Below are 14165 nucleotides of genomic sequence, written 5' to 3' on the forward strand. Positions count from 1 at the left end.
GCTGCACCAACACCTCCTGTGGCTACGTCCCCCACAAAAACCAAAACAAACAAGCACACACAAACATGCTTGAGCAATAAGAGAATCCGCCATCAGTGTGGAAGTCCTATGGTTAACCAGAGAGGCAGTCCGGGTGTGCAGAGACCACCAGGCGCTCCTCCAACCACGCCCACCCGTGGGTCCCCAGCTCCCTCTGCTGGCGCTCGCTGGGACTCAGACACAGGTGATGGCACACTTTATTCCCGAGCTTCCTCAAAGGACGGTGGGAGGGGTCAGCTGGGTCCCAGGCCAGGCCAGGTCATTGGGGTCCCTGAGCGCCCCCACTCAGCTCAGCGGCTCCACCCGCAGCCAGAGCCCGCCCTCTGCGCGCAGGATCAGCTCCGGCTTCCGGAGCGGCTCGGTGTCATCGGGCAGGACGCGGAAGCGCAGCAGAGTCAGCGCCAGCGCCACCTTCATCTCGGCCATGGAGAAGGTCTGCCCGATGCAGTTCCTGCGGGCGGGGAGGGGACCGTGACTGCGGCCCGGACCATCCAAGCCCGTCCTACCCGAACCTGTCCGGGACCCCACCCCACCCTGGTCAGCTCCATGGACAGCGAGGGGCGCTAAGTGCGCCTGGCCCCAACTGGGCGTGTGTGTCCCCCAGCCTGGCCTGGACTCCACCGCCCAACCCGGATCAGATGACGAATGGAGGCTCTGAGCACACTGCAGGCCCCTCTTGCACCTACCCAGGCCCCATTCTCCACATTTCTGCGCATAAACTGTCCAGGAGCCGCTGGAAGCCCACTCGGAACTGGGGCCATCCACAACTTCCCCTGATTTCCTTTTCGTCCGGCCCAGACACCGTTCCCATCTCGCCCGCCCCAGCTCAGACAGCCGCTGCCCTCACCTGGGCCCCGCGGAGAAGGGAATAAAAGCCAGAGGTGACCTGTCCTTGCTGTTCTCTGGGTCAAAGCGGAAGGGGTCATAGACCTGGAGGAGACACCAAGCCGACAGGGACAAAGGATGCAGGTGTGGCAGGGGCAGATTTCCCACCTCAGGACGCCTCCCTCTCCTCTAGGCCCCTACAATAAAGAAGAATGGGGTGGGGACAGGGTGGGGTGGGGGAGCAGGGCAGAGGCAGCACCTCAGGGTCCGGCCACACAGCTGGGTTGTGATGCAGCCCGAAAATACTGATGAGGCAGATAACACCTGGAGAGGAGGGGACGGTCAGGACGGGCCCCTCGGCCTGGGGGACCCTGATTCCTGCCCAGCAGCCTCCTCCCCCCTTGGTGTGGGCACCTTTGGGGATGACCCGGCCATCTGGGAGCACAACGTCCTGGGTGCAGCAGCGGGAGATGACTGAGACCGGGGGGTGCAGGCGCAGACTCTCCTTGATGCACATGGTCAGGAAGGGCAGCTGGGCCAGGTCCTCCCTAAGGAAGCCACGACCCGCAGCTATGGATGGAGGAAAACAGGCCACCAGCCCCACCTTTCCCAGTGAAAACTTTTCTCCATATAATAATAGAATCCCTAGATAGATCACATAATTAGATTAGAAAAGCAAAAGAACTAGAAAAGTACCCATATCTGGGACTGTCCTACCCCAAAGAAAGTGGCCCTTGGAAGGCCGGCCTCCGAGCTAGAGCCTTCCCAGGTCTCTGTAGCACAGAAGGGGTCGAGCATAGAGCTGGGGAAGGGAAGGCAGAGGAAGTATTTGCTGAATGACTACTGCCCGATGGAAGAATGACACAGGCGTGGTAGGTAACACATAGACGACTTTTGCCACCAAGTGTCCCCTATGAATCCCTGGACTGGATGTTAGAGTAGGAATTCAGGTGCAGGAGAAAACTAAACCCACAGAAAGGGAAGAAAGTTGGAAAAAAAATGGTATTGGACAGAAAAGCAAAGTAAAGGAGGTTACAGTTTACTGAGTGAACATGTGCAAAGTGCATCATCTGCCCTCACATATTGTCACTAATTTTCTCAGCAGCCCAGGTCTTTCTGTCCCAAAAGCTCCAACCTTTCCCTTTGCTTGCCAGGCTGGGTGCCAGGGCCTGTTTCTGGGCTCAGCTCCTATACTCAAGGAACAGTAATGGCAGAATCAGCAAAACAATCATCCCTCTGCCCCAGCTGGAGAATATCGTCGGGAAAGGGGGCTCAGGAACAGGCCACGAGGACTGGACTCACCATTCTATGTCTTCAGGCTCACGGCCCCTCAGAAGCTCTCGCACCTCCTGCCGGCAGCGCTCCTGGTATTCTGGGTGCCGGGCCAGGTTGTACAGGGCCCAGGAGAGACCACTGGCCGTGGTGTCGTGACCTGAAGAACAGCCAGGGACAGGGAGGCTTGGGTCTCTGGGCTGCTTCAGCACCACGGGGTGGACAGCGCTCACCCTTTGGGACCCCAGGGAGGAAGGAGGGATGTGAAGCATGGGCAGAATGGGAAGATCCACTGTGGACCCACCACATTCCTGGGATGTAAAGACCACGCACAGTCTAGAATCCCGCACTGAACTCTCACCCTCAAACATGAAGGTGTCAGCCTCTGCTCGTATGTCCTCATCTGACAACTCCTTTCCATCTTCATCCTGGAGAGAAGGCAAGAACCTCTTGAATCTCAGCATCTCTGAGGGGCCCAAGACAACCTATGAAGATTATTCTTGCATCCAGAAATCCACCTCTACTCGTACCACTAGATTTATCTTGGTTACCACTGCCAGAGTCCCCACCCAACGACATCTTCTCTAGCTTCCTTGTCTCTGGTTGCAGCAATCAGTGATCAAGGAATATTTTCATGTCTCTGTATAATGAGGGTTTTCTGAGAATTTTAACGGCAATCTGCTTTACCGAATGACTGAATGACAATTTACCTTACACATTACAGAATATACAGAAAAGACATTTACTCATATTTTGGGGAGGTAAATCCAGAGAATCTTATTATGTCTGGAGGCATTGGTTTTGCAGGTTTATAGACTTGCCCTTTGCACTGAGGGAAACTTGTTTATATTCCAAAAATACATCTCCACTCTCTCCCTCTCCCTCTCTCCTTTATCTTTCTCTTTTCTGGAGGGAAGAGGAGGCAGATGTACCAGCTCCACAACTTACAATGTGCCAGCTTTTCTTTTGGGATCTAAACCTAGCCACAATGTAGGTATAAAGACCGCATGGCCCAGGGAAGGAGAGTTAAGAAGGAGAGCCATTGCTACAGGGCTACTCTGTTGTTATTGCTGTAATAAATGGGCTGCCTGATCAAAGAGTTTAGTGTGTCTACCAGCATAGACATAAACACAGACATAACTATGGCACCTTATCTTATTATAGTGACTTGTAGAATAAAATCTCAAACCCTTCACAGTTTCAGACTTAGAGTTCTACTTCTGGCAGTGTTTCAGAGTCATCTCTGACATTTGCCCCCCTCTGGCTTGTCCTCCCCTTCCTCGATGTTCTCTGGATTCAGCCCAAGTGATTTGATCTGACACTAGATATGAAGGCCCATTATATCTGTTTCTTACCATCCCTCCTTTATGTTGCTCTTCATTTATAGTTTGGAATTTTTCATATAAGAGAAACCACGTGATATTAAGCCTTCGGTGTCTTTTTTTTTCACTTTATGTTATGGTCTCAAGATCCATCTATTTTCCTACAAATGACTCAGATTTATACCTCTTTATGATTGAGTAATGCTCCATTGTGTGTATATACCACATTTTCTTTATCCATTTATAAGTCGATCGAAATGTAGGCTGTTTCTATAATTCAGCTACTGAGATTTGCACTGCTATAATCATGGGTATGTATGTATCCATGTAATATGATGTATGCATTTAGACATTTTGAAATGGAGAAAATGATCTGGGGAAGGGAAAAGAATGGGGGATGAGGGCAAGGGGATTAAAAGTGATCAAGATCAGATGTATATATATATACATGATATATACTAACATACATATTATATATAAATATATGCACATAAAATAAATAATTTACATTTATTTTGGTGAGTTAGTATATATACACATACATATATACATATATAACTCACCAAAATAAATGTTAATGTTTATTTTATATATGTACATGTCATATATAGTCTCTATATAATGTACTGTACATATACTAACTCACCGAATATATGTAATCACTATGTATCACAATCTTATAATCCATTCTACATCTTGCGAAGCCCACCTTGCTCAGCAGGAGCACATCGATGAAGTCCAGAGTTTTTGACCTGGCCTTGGCCTTTAGGAAGTCATCGGTTCCATGATTAGGGAGGGTGTGTCGCCGCTCCCGGATGACAGCATCTGTGAAGTCATGCACCAGGCGGCAGGCCTTACGGAAGCGATGCCCATCACAGGTGAGATGGTACAGGGAATCTGGGTGCAGCCAAAGCTGCCGTTGCCTTTTGGCCACAAGGGCACTGAGCTCCAAGATGGCTGCAATGTACTCGCTAGGCTTCCTGTGGGGTGAAGGCATAAAAGGAGGAAACAACTTGAAGTGCTTGAAGCCAGGCAAGCATTTCACACCAGCAGCTTGGCACTCTGTCCCATCAGGAAACTGAATATCCACAAGCAGATGGCCTCACAGACACATGGTAGGGATGAGCCTTGGGACTTGACGTCCACAATTTCATCTCGCTCTGCATCCTATCTCTATGAGCTCCCTCTAAACCCTAGGCACCCAGAACCTAGTGTAAACATTGTACTCCTCTCTTCTCGCCTACCTAGTGTCCAATCTTGCCCTTTCTCCTTCCTGCAACTCACACAGCTCAGACTTTATTCTCTTTCAACTGATCAGTGACCCAGTGCTCTCCACATCCTCCTTGCATCCTGTGCCAACTCCATCCACTGTCTACAAGACAGACAGTGTTTAACAGAGCTCAGCTCTGATCATGCCCACCAACACCTCAAGCACCTTCACTGGTTCCCTAGTAACTCGTGGTAAAGTTCACACCACTCTGACAAACTTTTCAACATCCTTCAGATCTGCCACTTCCTCCCCTCCAACCTCATTTCCAAGGTATCTCTTCACGGCCTGCTGCACAGGCTTTACTCACTGAAGCCCCTTGGCTTTACTAAGACAAGTCCACCTACCTGGAAGGACCAATCTCTCTCCTCTTCCCTGCCATTCAATGCCAGGTCTGATCCACCTTCTCCAGGAAGGCTCTTCTGGTCCCTCTGGTCAACCCTCCCTCCCCCATCTCCTCTCTTGATTGCATGGACCAGGTTCTAAGCCCAGGGAGAGGACTCACTCCTGACAGTTGCTCTCAAAGCTGAACACGCATTTCTGCAGACTGTCCAAGGTCATCAGGCTGATGTGCTCAAACATGTCCAGACGGGTGCTGCCCCATGAGGCCACGCGCTGCCACTTGGCCTGGCCAGAAATGGGAATGGGGCTGTGGCTCAGCCCTGATTCCTTTGAGCCCTCTCCATCCCCAACCACCAAGATAGATTTCCCAGAACCAGCTTCCTGATGCTCTGCCCAAGGCACCCAACCCCAGAAAAGACCAAGCTTGGATGAGAGTGAAGCCGTTACCATGAGGAAAGGAAAATCCAAGGCTGGGAGACAGAAACCTTGAGTTCAGGTCCCAGCTCTGTGTCCCACATCTACTGCATCCTTGGTCAACTCATTACCCTCCCTGAGGGTCCACATGTCAAGTCTTCAGCAACCGTTAAGTTCAACTCCTTTGGTGTCAGTTATACCAAGACAGAACTCCTACTCCACCACTCCTAGTTCACTTACTAGGTAGACAAACTTGAGCAAGCTCTTAATCTTTCTGACCTTCATACTCTCCATGTGTCGTGGGTGAAAATGACCTCTACTTCACACGTTATGAGAATGAAATTTGACAGTATGTATTACGGAATGGGCATGTGGCATCATTTCTAATATATAAGGAGTACTCAGTCAATCTTACCTAGCTTATTTTCATTGTGATAACTCAATGAAATACTCTTCTCTTGAAAGATAGTCCCACCTTGGCAGTGAGCATCCTTCCTGATATGACAAGAACACACTCCACTGATGTTCCTAACTCAGGCCATTTCTCAAAGATGTGTTCCCTCATCCAAGGATGAGGGAATGAATCTCCTTGGACAAATAGCAAGCTTGTTTCTCCATGTTATAAAAGCAGAATTTGACCAAGGAATCTTAGGTCTTCTGGCAGAATTCATGAAACAGTAAGACACTAATTTGTCAGCTTGCAAGAAAGAAAAAGTACTCCTTAAAACCCTCACCAGCAAGCTGTACCTTCTTCCTGTAGCCACAGCATGTCCATTGTGGTTGCATTTTTAATTTTTACTAGTACATGTTTGCAGTGCATAATGTTTATTCCTTGAGTGGAGCTGGTACATGTACATAACACATCTTAATTTCTATTTTTCATTCCCCTTCCCTCCCTCCATCATTTGATTCCCTGCAATTTGAGAAAGATCTATCTCCCTACTTCCTATTGTCTATCTTTTGTTTTTCACTCTTCATTTATAATTTAGGTTTCTCATATGAGAAAACCCATGTGATATTTAAGCTCGTGTATCTTATTTATTTCACATAACATTATGGTCTCAAAGTGCAACATGATTGGTCAGCTACTCCTATTAATAAGTGGATCCAATTTTATTCCCCCTTTAATTCTGTACTAGACTTTTGACACTGGCTAACACATGTGGTGAAAATGCGGAGGTCATAACTTCAATGAATCTAAGCTTAAAGAGGCATTAGCATTTCCCCTTGCTCCCACTGGATCCTATCTCTGTCATACGAACAACTTCAGGATATCTTTGGAGAGTCTGGTTGTCCCAGATGAGGCCATTCTGAATCAGCTTGAAGTTGGACAAGCCTCAAACATGGGAGAGAACTGAGACAGAGTCAGCTGATCATAAATCATGTGTTCTGATCCTCTTACTGAAGAACGAGCCTCCTGACCTGTACATTTGTTAGCATCTGTAAGCCCTTACTGCTTTGAACCAATGAATTTGGAAGTGGCTGATTACCCAGTAATAGCTTCTATGAGATGTTCATCTTTTCTGTGATCAGTTTACAGGACTTCTAAGAGATGAATATGGAAACTAGCCCCTTCTGAGCACCGACCATGTGCCAGGGTCTTGATTCCATTAGCTCCTCTGGAACACACTAGAAGTAGAGGGTTCCATCCCCATTTTATAGACGAGGAGACCCAGACTAAGAAAGAAAGAGCGAGGGCCTCAAAGCGACCTATCATAGCCAGGACTCTAGACCTGATCTGTCTGTGGCCCCTTCACCCACCAGGCTCCAGCTGGCACCCTGGGCTCAAGAACTCACAAGCATGGTATTTGTGCTTTCAGTGAAAATCTTCACATAGGGCTTCAGGATGTTGAAATGGAAGGCGGGTGTCAGCATGTGACGGCGCTGGCTCCACTTGTCACCAGCACTCAGCAAGAGTCCATCCCCTGGTGGGGCAGCCATGGGCAGTAGAAAAGGCAGCTCCTTCCCCTGGCCCCCAGGTTGTTCCCAAGCCCTTTCATCTGCAGATACTCACCCAGCCAGGGTCTCAGGAAGCTGTAGAATAATACGTCCTTTAGGGCAATGGCAGCTGACATGAAGAAGAGATATCAGGAGCCATGGAGAAGAAAGAGATTCCCAGTCATGGGGGAAGGGAGTTGGAAGCTCTCAGTCAGGGGTCTGCACTTCCCCCTCCCAAGGCTGTCAGGGCACAAAAGGATCCAGGGACAAAGGAAGCTTGCAGGAGTGGGGAACATAAGAGGGGTGCAAAGTAGGCAGAAGCAGCACAGCAGAGCAAAATCACAGACTAATATGACACAACATATCCCAGCACACCTTGACATGGCTGCTATAGAGTCCAACATGTTCTGCAACAACCAAGCGCAGAAAACACTCTGTAGAGATCTTTACAAAGACCTATGACACTCTATCGACACTCTCAGTCTCTGACATCTCCTGACATAGACTTGGGACATGAAATACGGACATCTCCTGAGCTAACAACATGTATGACCTGCCTTGACATGACACAACATGCTCTGATATGGGCCAGGGATGATATGAAATGACCTCAGGATGACCCATAGAGAGTCCACAGATAGAATTCAAGCACGACCCTAATAATATCAGAGGTAAAGCCCACATGGGACTCACCTGGACCTTGGATATCATCTGATGTACTTCAATACCTGCCCTAGACAAAAATCAAAGAAGATTCCAGACAATTCCCAACCATGGCTGATACATGACCAGTAGCAGGATAAAAAGACAACATCAAACAAGAGCTCAGACAAGAACCAGACAAACCCTAAAATACCTCTAGTGTTCTTGGTCATAGCTGAGCCCCAGACATGACACTCGTCATAAGATCCAAGGTGTAAATCAGGTATAACCAATATAGTGCACACCCGGGATAACCGGGATCCAAGTATAAATATAAATGACAAGACTTGGCAGTACAGCAGCCTTGGGTATTCAGCAGCGGTTACAAAGACACTTTAGAGAAAAGCAGACCAGACCAGAGCTCAGACAGGTGGGTTTGGGTGAGGCAGGGGCAGGGGCATCAAGGCCACAGCCCCTCCTGCCTCCCCGTGTTCACCCAATCAGCTGGAGGCAGCACAGAGACCTCAGTGACAGGGAGACTGGGGCCCCTGTGGTGTCTACCTGGAGCAAAGAGCACAGGCTTGATGCAAGAGGGGTGGAAGATATGGACGACCGCATGCCAGGGCCCTACCCACCAGCAGCACACATCCCCATAGGTGCGTGCCAGGCCCTGGGTGTACAGGAGCCCATCCTCTGAGCTCTGAATCTGGAAAGAACAAAGATGACCCAATGCACATCCTCTGGGCTGATGCAGAGGGACGTGTGGTCCAGGGACCCAGACGGAAGCCTAGGATTTACCTCCAGTAGCTCATCATCCTTGGGCTGTCTGACCTCACTCCCCATATGCAGCAGTCCACATCCCTGGGTTACAGGGACAGAGAAAGTCCTGCCATGTTTGGATCCCAAACACCACCTTCACCTGGGTTCTCTTCTCTCCCTTCTTCTAGATAAAGACACCGAGGCTCTGAATGATGAACACGTTTTCCCAGTATCTCCCAAACACTAAGTAACATCTCTGAGTTCCAATTCTGGGTCTGTATGAATCATGGCCTTCGTTCGTAAACGTTATACTGCTTTGTGTCTCCACAAAAACCGAGCACTGGGAGCCATGCTTGCCAACCGTGGGCAGTCAGAGTCACAGTGATTGTGTAGGAGTTTGTTCTGTGATTAAGGCCAGGACAACTAAAATGAATCACAGGTCAGTAATGGAAACTGCGGGGGAAAAAGTGAGCACCCCAACATAACTGAATTTCTTGCACTTATCCTTCAGATTTTAAGCAAGGGCTACATTGAAAGGAAAAGTGACATCAGAGAAGGTAAAACTGGGAGGAGACAGTTTCTTGATGACACTGCTTGAGACCTGGATCCAGGTGTGGCTGTGGATACCCCTACCCCTACACACTAAGTCTTTACAGTCAGTAGATCCTCTTTGTTTGTATGGACTCCAAGATGGTGAGTTTCTACTACTCACAACTGAAAGAAATCTTGGCAGGTATAAAGAGCCTGAGATCTGCCCAGAATCACCCAGCATTTTGGTGTCAGCCATGCTTTTGAGATACAGCACCGTCCCTGTGGGAGGATGGCAAGGGCACAGGAAAGGTCCCAGGCTGGGAAGGGATCTCCTAGGAGTAGGGAGAATTCAGATGCCTGGAGCAGGAAAGCAATGACCATCTAGAGGACAGGCCACAGGATAAGGTAGAAGGAAGGAGTCCAGCCGAGCTGAGTGTCAGGAGAAGAGCAGCCCAGACTTCACAGAAATTGCAAACCCTCTTCATTGCTCTGGGCCTGAGCATGGGCAAGGCTGATGCCAGGCCTGGGAGGGAGCCTCGAGTGCTTCTAATGTGCAATGCATCACCTGCCTCTGCTTAGAAACCTTCCTACTCATCGTTCCAGAACTTCCTCAAGCCGCTCTTCTTCCAGGAAGACTTCTAGCCTGCCCCAACAGAAACTTCAGGTCTCCACTCATTGCCCATCTCCCTCTGGCCTGCTCCTGCCCACTTGAGGTTGGGGACATCTCTGTCCAGATCTGTCTCCTCAAGACTGAGAGTTCCTCCAGGACAGGCCATGGAATGAGGCCTCTTGGTGCTCCAGGAGTGGCCAGAATATCAGCATGGGGATGGGGCATGACAGCAGAGGAAGAAGACAGGGAAATGGGAACTGGTGAGCATATGAAAGGAAGTGGGAGGAGGCTGAGAGAAGAGGAAAGGAGGATCCAAGATGCTGCAGGGGCTGCACAGAGGGGTGGGGGTGGAAAGCCTGGAAGCCCTTGAGTGAACCATAGCATCCACCACCACAAGCTTCCCGTGGATACCTGAGGCGCTGAGGACAGTTCGGATGGTGTCAGGGTGGCACAAAGTGATGATTGGAAAGATGGGACCCATCCAGGTCACAAAGCCCTGGGAGTAGGTGTTCACCAGCTCAGTCATTTCCTTCAAGCCCTGTTCTGTGGGAGGTCCCTGCAAACATGGCAGAGACAGTCACCTCCTGAGAAGCTTCATTGAAGATGTCAACTGGGCTGGGCTAAGGGACACCCAAATAGCTAATGAAACATGATCCCTGGGTGTGTCTGCAAAGTTGTTTGCAGAAGAAATTAGACTTTGCAACAGTAAAATGTGTGAAAAGCATCTCTCATCAGGGTAGGGGAGGGCTCATCTAACACACTGAACAAAAAATGCAAGGGCCAGGGATTTATCTCAGTGGTTCAGCTGCCTGCCTCACAAGCGCAAGGACCCGAATTCGATCTCAGGTGTCAAAAACAAAAACAAAGCAAGGGCAAATTCACTCCTTCTTCTGGAGCTGGAACACCTATCCATCTTTTTCTGTCCTTGGTTATCAAAGACTCCAGAGTCTAGGACTTACAGTATCAGCCCTGCCCTACCCTGTGTAGTCAGGACTTTCAACTCACACTGAATTATTACCCCATTAGCTTCCTGGTTCTGCAGCTTCCAGAAGGCAGTGGAACTTCTCATCTCCATAATTACAAGAGATGATGGGAATACATGCACACACATATACAGATACATGTACATATACAGTATCTGTATATGAACATATATGTGTGTGTATGATGCTACATATACCATCATGTGCTATATAATGATGTTTTTGTAGACAACATATGAGATTAGTCCCATAAGGTTATAATGGAGCTGAGAAATTCCTTATTGCCAGCAATCTTACTGTATTTTTATATTTAGATACTTTTAAATATACAAATACTATTGTGTTACATTACTCACAGCATCCAGAATAGTAATATGCTGTACAGCTTTGTATACTAGGACCAATAGGTTGTACTCCATAGCCGAGGTGTGTAGTAGGCTACACCATCTCAGCGTGTGAGACACACTTTGTGATGTGGGCAAAGCAAAAGCTTGCCTCAGGATGAATTTCTCAAAACCAGTCCCAATTCTTAAGTGACACGTGACTCTCTGTGTGCACGTGAGTGTATGTCCCATTGGTTCTCTTACTCTGGAGAACTCTGACTTAAAAGCTATCCTAGGAGCCACAGCAGGTGCCTCTTTCAGCCTCTGGAGGAAATACAGACTCCGTAGTGAACATTGTCTGGATTTTGAAGGACAGAGGAAATCTCTGTATCCCTGCCCACAGGCTACTTTACAGAAAGCAGTGTGGCTTCTGCACTTGTCCCCAGGGCTTATTTCACATCCTTTCATGTCCTAACTGGTCCATGCCACCTGCAGTTCCTCTCATGGGGAAGAGTCCACACACCAGGGGCATTCCAGCCTAGGCAGGCCTCAGGAGAGCAGAGGTGAGCTCTGAAGTCTCATCAGGGTGGCACTTTCCACCTGAGAGCCCCTGCAGTGCACCAGGCTCTGGCACGGAGCGACCTCTGCAAAAGCTCGCTGAACCTATGCACAAAGCCAGCAACTATCCCCTTTACAAGTAAAGCAAGCAAGGCCATGTCACTTTAAGGGATGAGCAGATCTAAATGTAAGGCCAAAGTGTGTCCTGAGGGGGTGGGGGGCATCACAGAAGGCTTCTGAAAGGGGAAATGAGTGGTGAACTTTTAACCAAGTTGGGCAACAAGGCTCCCTGTAACACATTAGGGGAGGAGAATAAGATTAGACGAAGGTACCAAGGAAGGGGAGCAGGGGAGGCAGCCCGTAGCCCTCTCGGGGGAGGGGAGGCAGCTGTGCCCCTGTATTGTGTGAGGGAATCAAACTTCATTCCTGCTAACCAGCAAAAACCTAGAGATGGGCTGAATCAAGGATACAATTCAGGCAGGGAGCAGAGCCTGGACAGTGCCCCTCACCAGACCTCAGGTCCAGCAGCAGGGGACGTGAGAATCCAAGGTGAGCTCACCCTGAGGGCCCCTCACAGGTGCCCCAATGTGGGGAAGCCTGGCCTGAGATGAATCCAAAGCAGACCACAGGTGAGAGGATAGGGCTGAGAGATGGGCTCGGGGGGCACACGCGTGGAATGAGTGTCACACAGGGATGAGGAGCCGCTTCCCTTGCTTCTCTGCTGTCCTAGACCGAGACCTCCTCCTCAACCTCAGCCCTCAGATCCCCTTCCTGAGCCCTCAGGAATCCACGCACCCCAGTGGCCCAGGCCCCTCCTGTGGCCGCACTCACCATGCCCAGGTGACCCAGGAGCCAGTTCCGTCTGGGTGGCTCAGGGAAACATCGAAGGCGACGAGAGTTTGCATAGAAGGCGTAGATCCAGGTCAGAAATTGGCCCAGGAGCCAGGAGGCCCCAACCAGCAGCCCGATCAACCAAGGGGAGGCTGTGACGGGCCCCAGTCCCAGCCAGGACAGGCTCAGCTCTGTCATCCTGCAGGACGGAAGGGACGGAAGGGGAGTTCCTGAGATCCAGAAAGAGCATTGGGACCTGCAGGGATGCTGGAGAGGGGTAGTGTTGTTAGAAGGCCAAGGAAGGCTCAGAGCGGGGGGGGGGGATTCAGGGGGACGTAGGGGAAGAGGCAGTAAGAGGAAAGAGGAAGAGGGGGAAGAGGAAGAAGGGGAGGAAGAGGGCAATGAGAAAGAAAGAAGACAGGGACCGATCAGAATGCAAACCTGCCTGGATCACAGAGATGGCCAGGGGCTGTTACCCAGAAACCAACAGTCGCCCTGTTCAACCCACTCCACGGAGCACCCCCCTCCAGCCCTGGCCAGTACCCTTCTTGTCCTGGGCCAGAGCCTTCCAGCCCAGCCAGCCCTATCCTGCCACCTTCTTTCAGGAGCTGCTTGATCTCACAGATTGCTCACCACTCTTCTGAGACTTATTTCACCCTGGCTGCTGACTAGGAGGACACTGTAAGAGGGTGGCGCAGGCTGTGCTACACCAGCCAATCCCCCACTGTTTCAGCTGGCTCCTCCCTGGCTGGGCAGGTGGCCAAGACATGGGGGCAGGGAGAACTGGGCACAGAAAGTAATCGCCTCAGAATCACACAGCACTGGCGCAGACCCTTAGAACTTGGCACTTTGCTAGTGGGGTAAGGGGCAAGGTTGTGGAATGGGCAAGGGTAACTGTGAGTCACTGAGTTTATGGCCACCTCTGCCCTTCTGAGGCCAGGGTGCAGTAGGTAAAAGCATGCACTGGAGATGTCAGGTGCCAGGAGACTGGGACCAGCCCAAGCCTTGTGCTAGAACATCTCCTGACCTTCTCTCCAACTGTGAGCTGGGAGGGTGACATACAATGTTTCTCAGTGAAAAATTAGGAACTTCTGAGGTGGAAGCCTTTAAAAGGTTTTGTCAGTTTATGTTTGCAGTACATAGTAAATATACTTGTTGTGGAGTATTGATACACATGCATATCACATTTTAAAACTTTACTTCCTCCCTCCCATTTCCCTCTATCCCCAGACCCCCCCTCAAAGTCTATTCCCAGTTTCATATTACCTATCTTATTTTGCTCTTGGAATTATTTAAACTTCGGATTTCTCATAAAAGAGAAAGCAAGCAATATTTAACCTTTTGTGTATGACTTATTTCATTTAATATTATGATCTCAGGGTACATCTATTTTCCTACAAATGACTCAAATTTATCCTTCTCTAAGGCAGAATAGTACTCATTGTTTATAAAGACCACATTTCTTTATCCATTAATCCTTTGCTGAACATATAGGGCACTTCCAAGATC

The 14165-nt window shown here is 49.5% G+C and overlaps 1 protein-coding gene across 3 annotated transcripts; it reads right to left on the bottom strand.

Annotated features, from left to right (window-relative positions):
- Positions 1–220: 220 nt before the first annotated feature.
- LOC147821171 (leukotriene-B4 omega-hydroxylase 3-like) lies at positions 221–13336 on the bottom strand. 3 transcript variants are annotated; one of them, XM_087201729.1, is made up of 13 exons: positions 13200–13336; positions 12657–12855; positions 10373–10517; positions 7496–7549; positions 7279–7406; positions 5231–5352; positions 4168–4438; positions 2498–2564; positions 2167–2296; positions 1279–1412; positions 1124–1188; positions 887–969; positions 221–490 (listed from the first exon to the last, which is right to left on the bottom strand). In XM_087201729.1, exons 2-13 carry the CDS (start codon positions 12852–12854, stop codon positions 325–327), a joined length of 1563 nt encoding a protein of 520 aa, XP_087057855.1. In that variant the 5' UTR covers position 12855; positions 13200–13336; the 3' UTR covers positions 221–324. The 3 variants fall into 3 exon arrangements, with proteins under 3 accessions (XP_087057855.1, XP_087057856.1, XP_087057857.1); XM_087201730.1 differs by having other exon boundaries at positions 13102–13298; XM_087201731.1 differs by lacking the exon at positions 221–490 and having other exon boundaries at positions 883–969.
- Positions 13337–14165: the final 829 nt, after the last annotated feature.

This window comes from Heterocephalus glaber, unplaced genomic scaffold, assembly GCF_053883595.1.
Source record: "Heterocephalus glaber isolate CG9 unplaced genomic scaffold, H.glaber_assembly_v1.0 deba00001760, whole genome shotgun sequence".
Classification (NCBI taxonomy): domain Eukaryota; kingdom Metazoa; phylum Chordata; class Mammalia; order Rodentia; family Bathyergidae; genus Heterocephalus; species Heterocephalus glaber.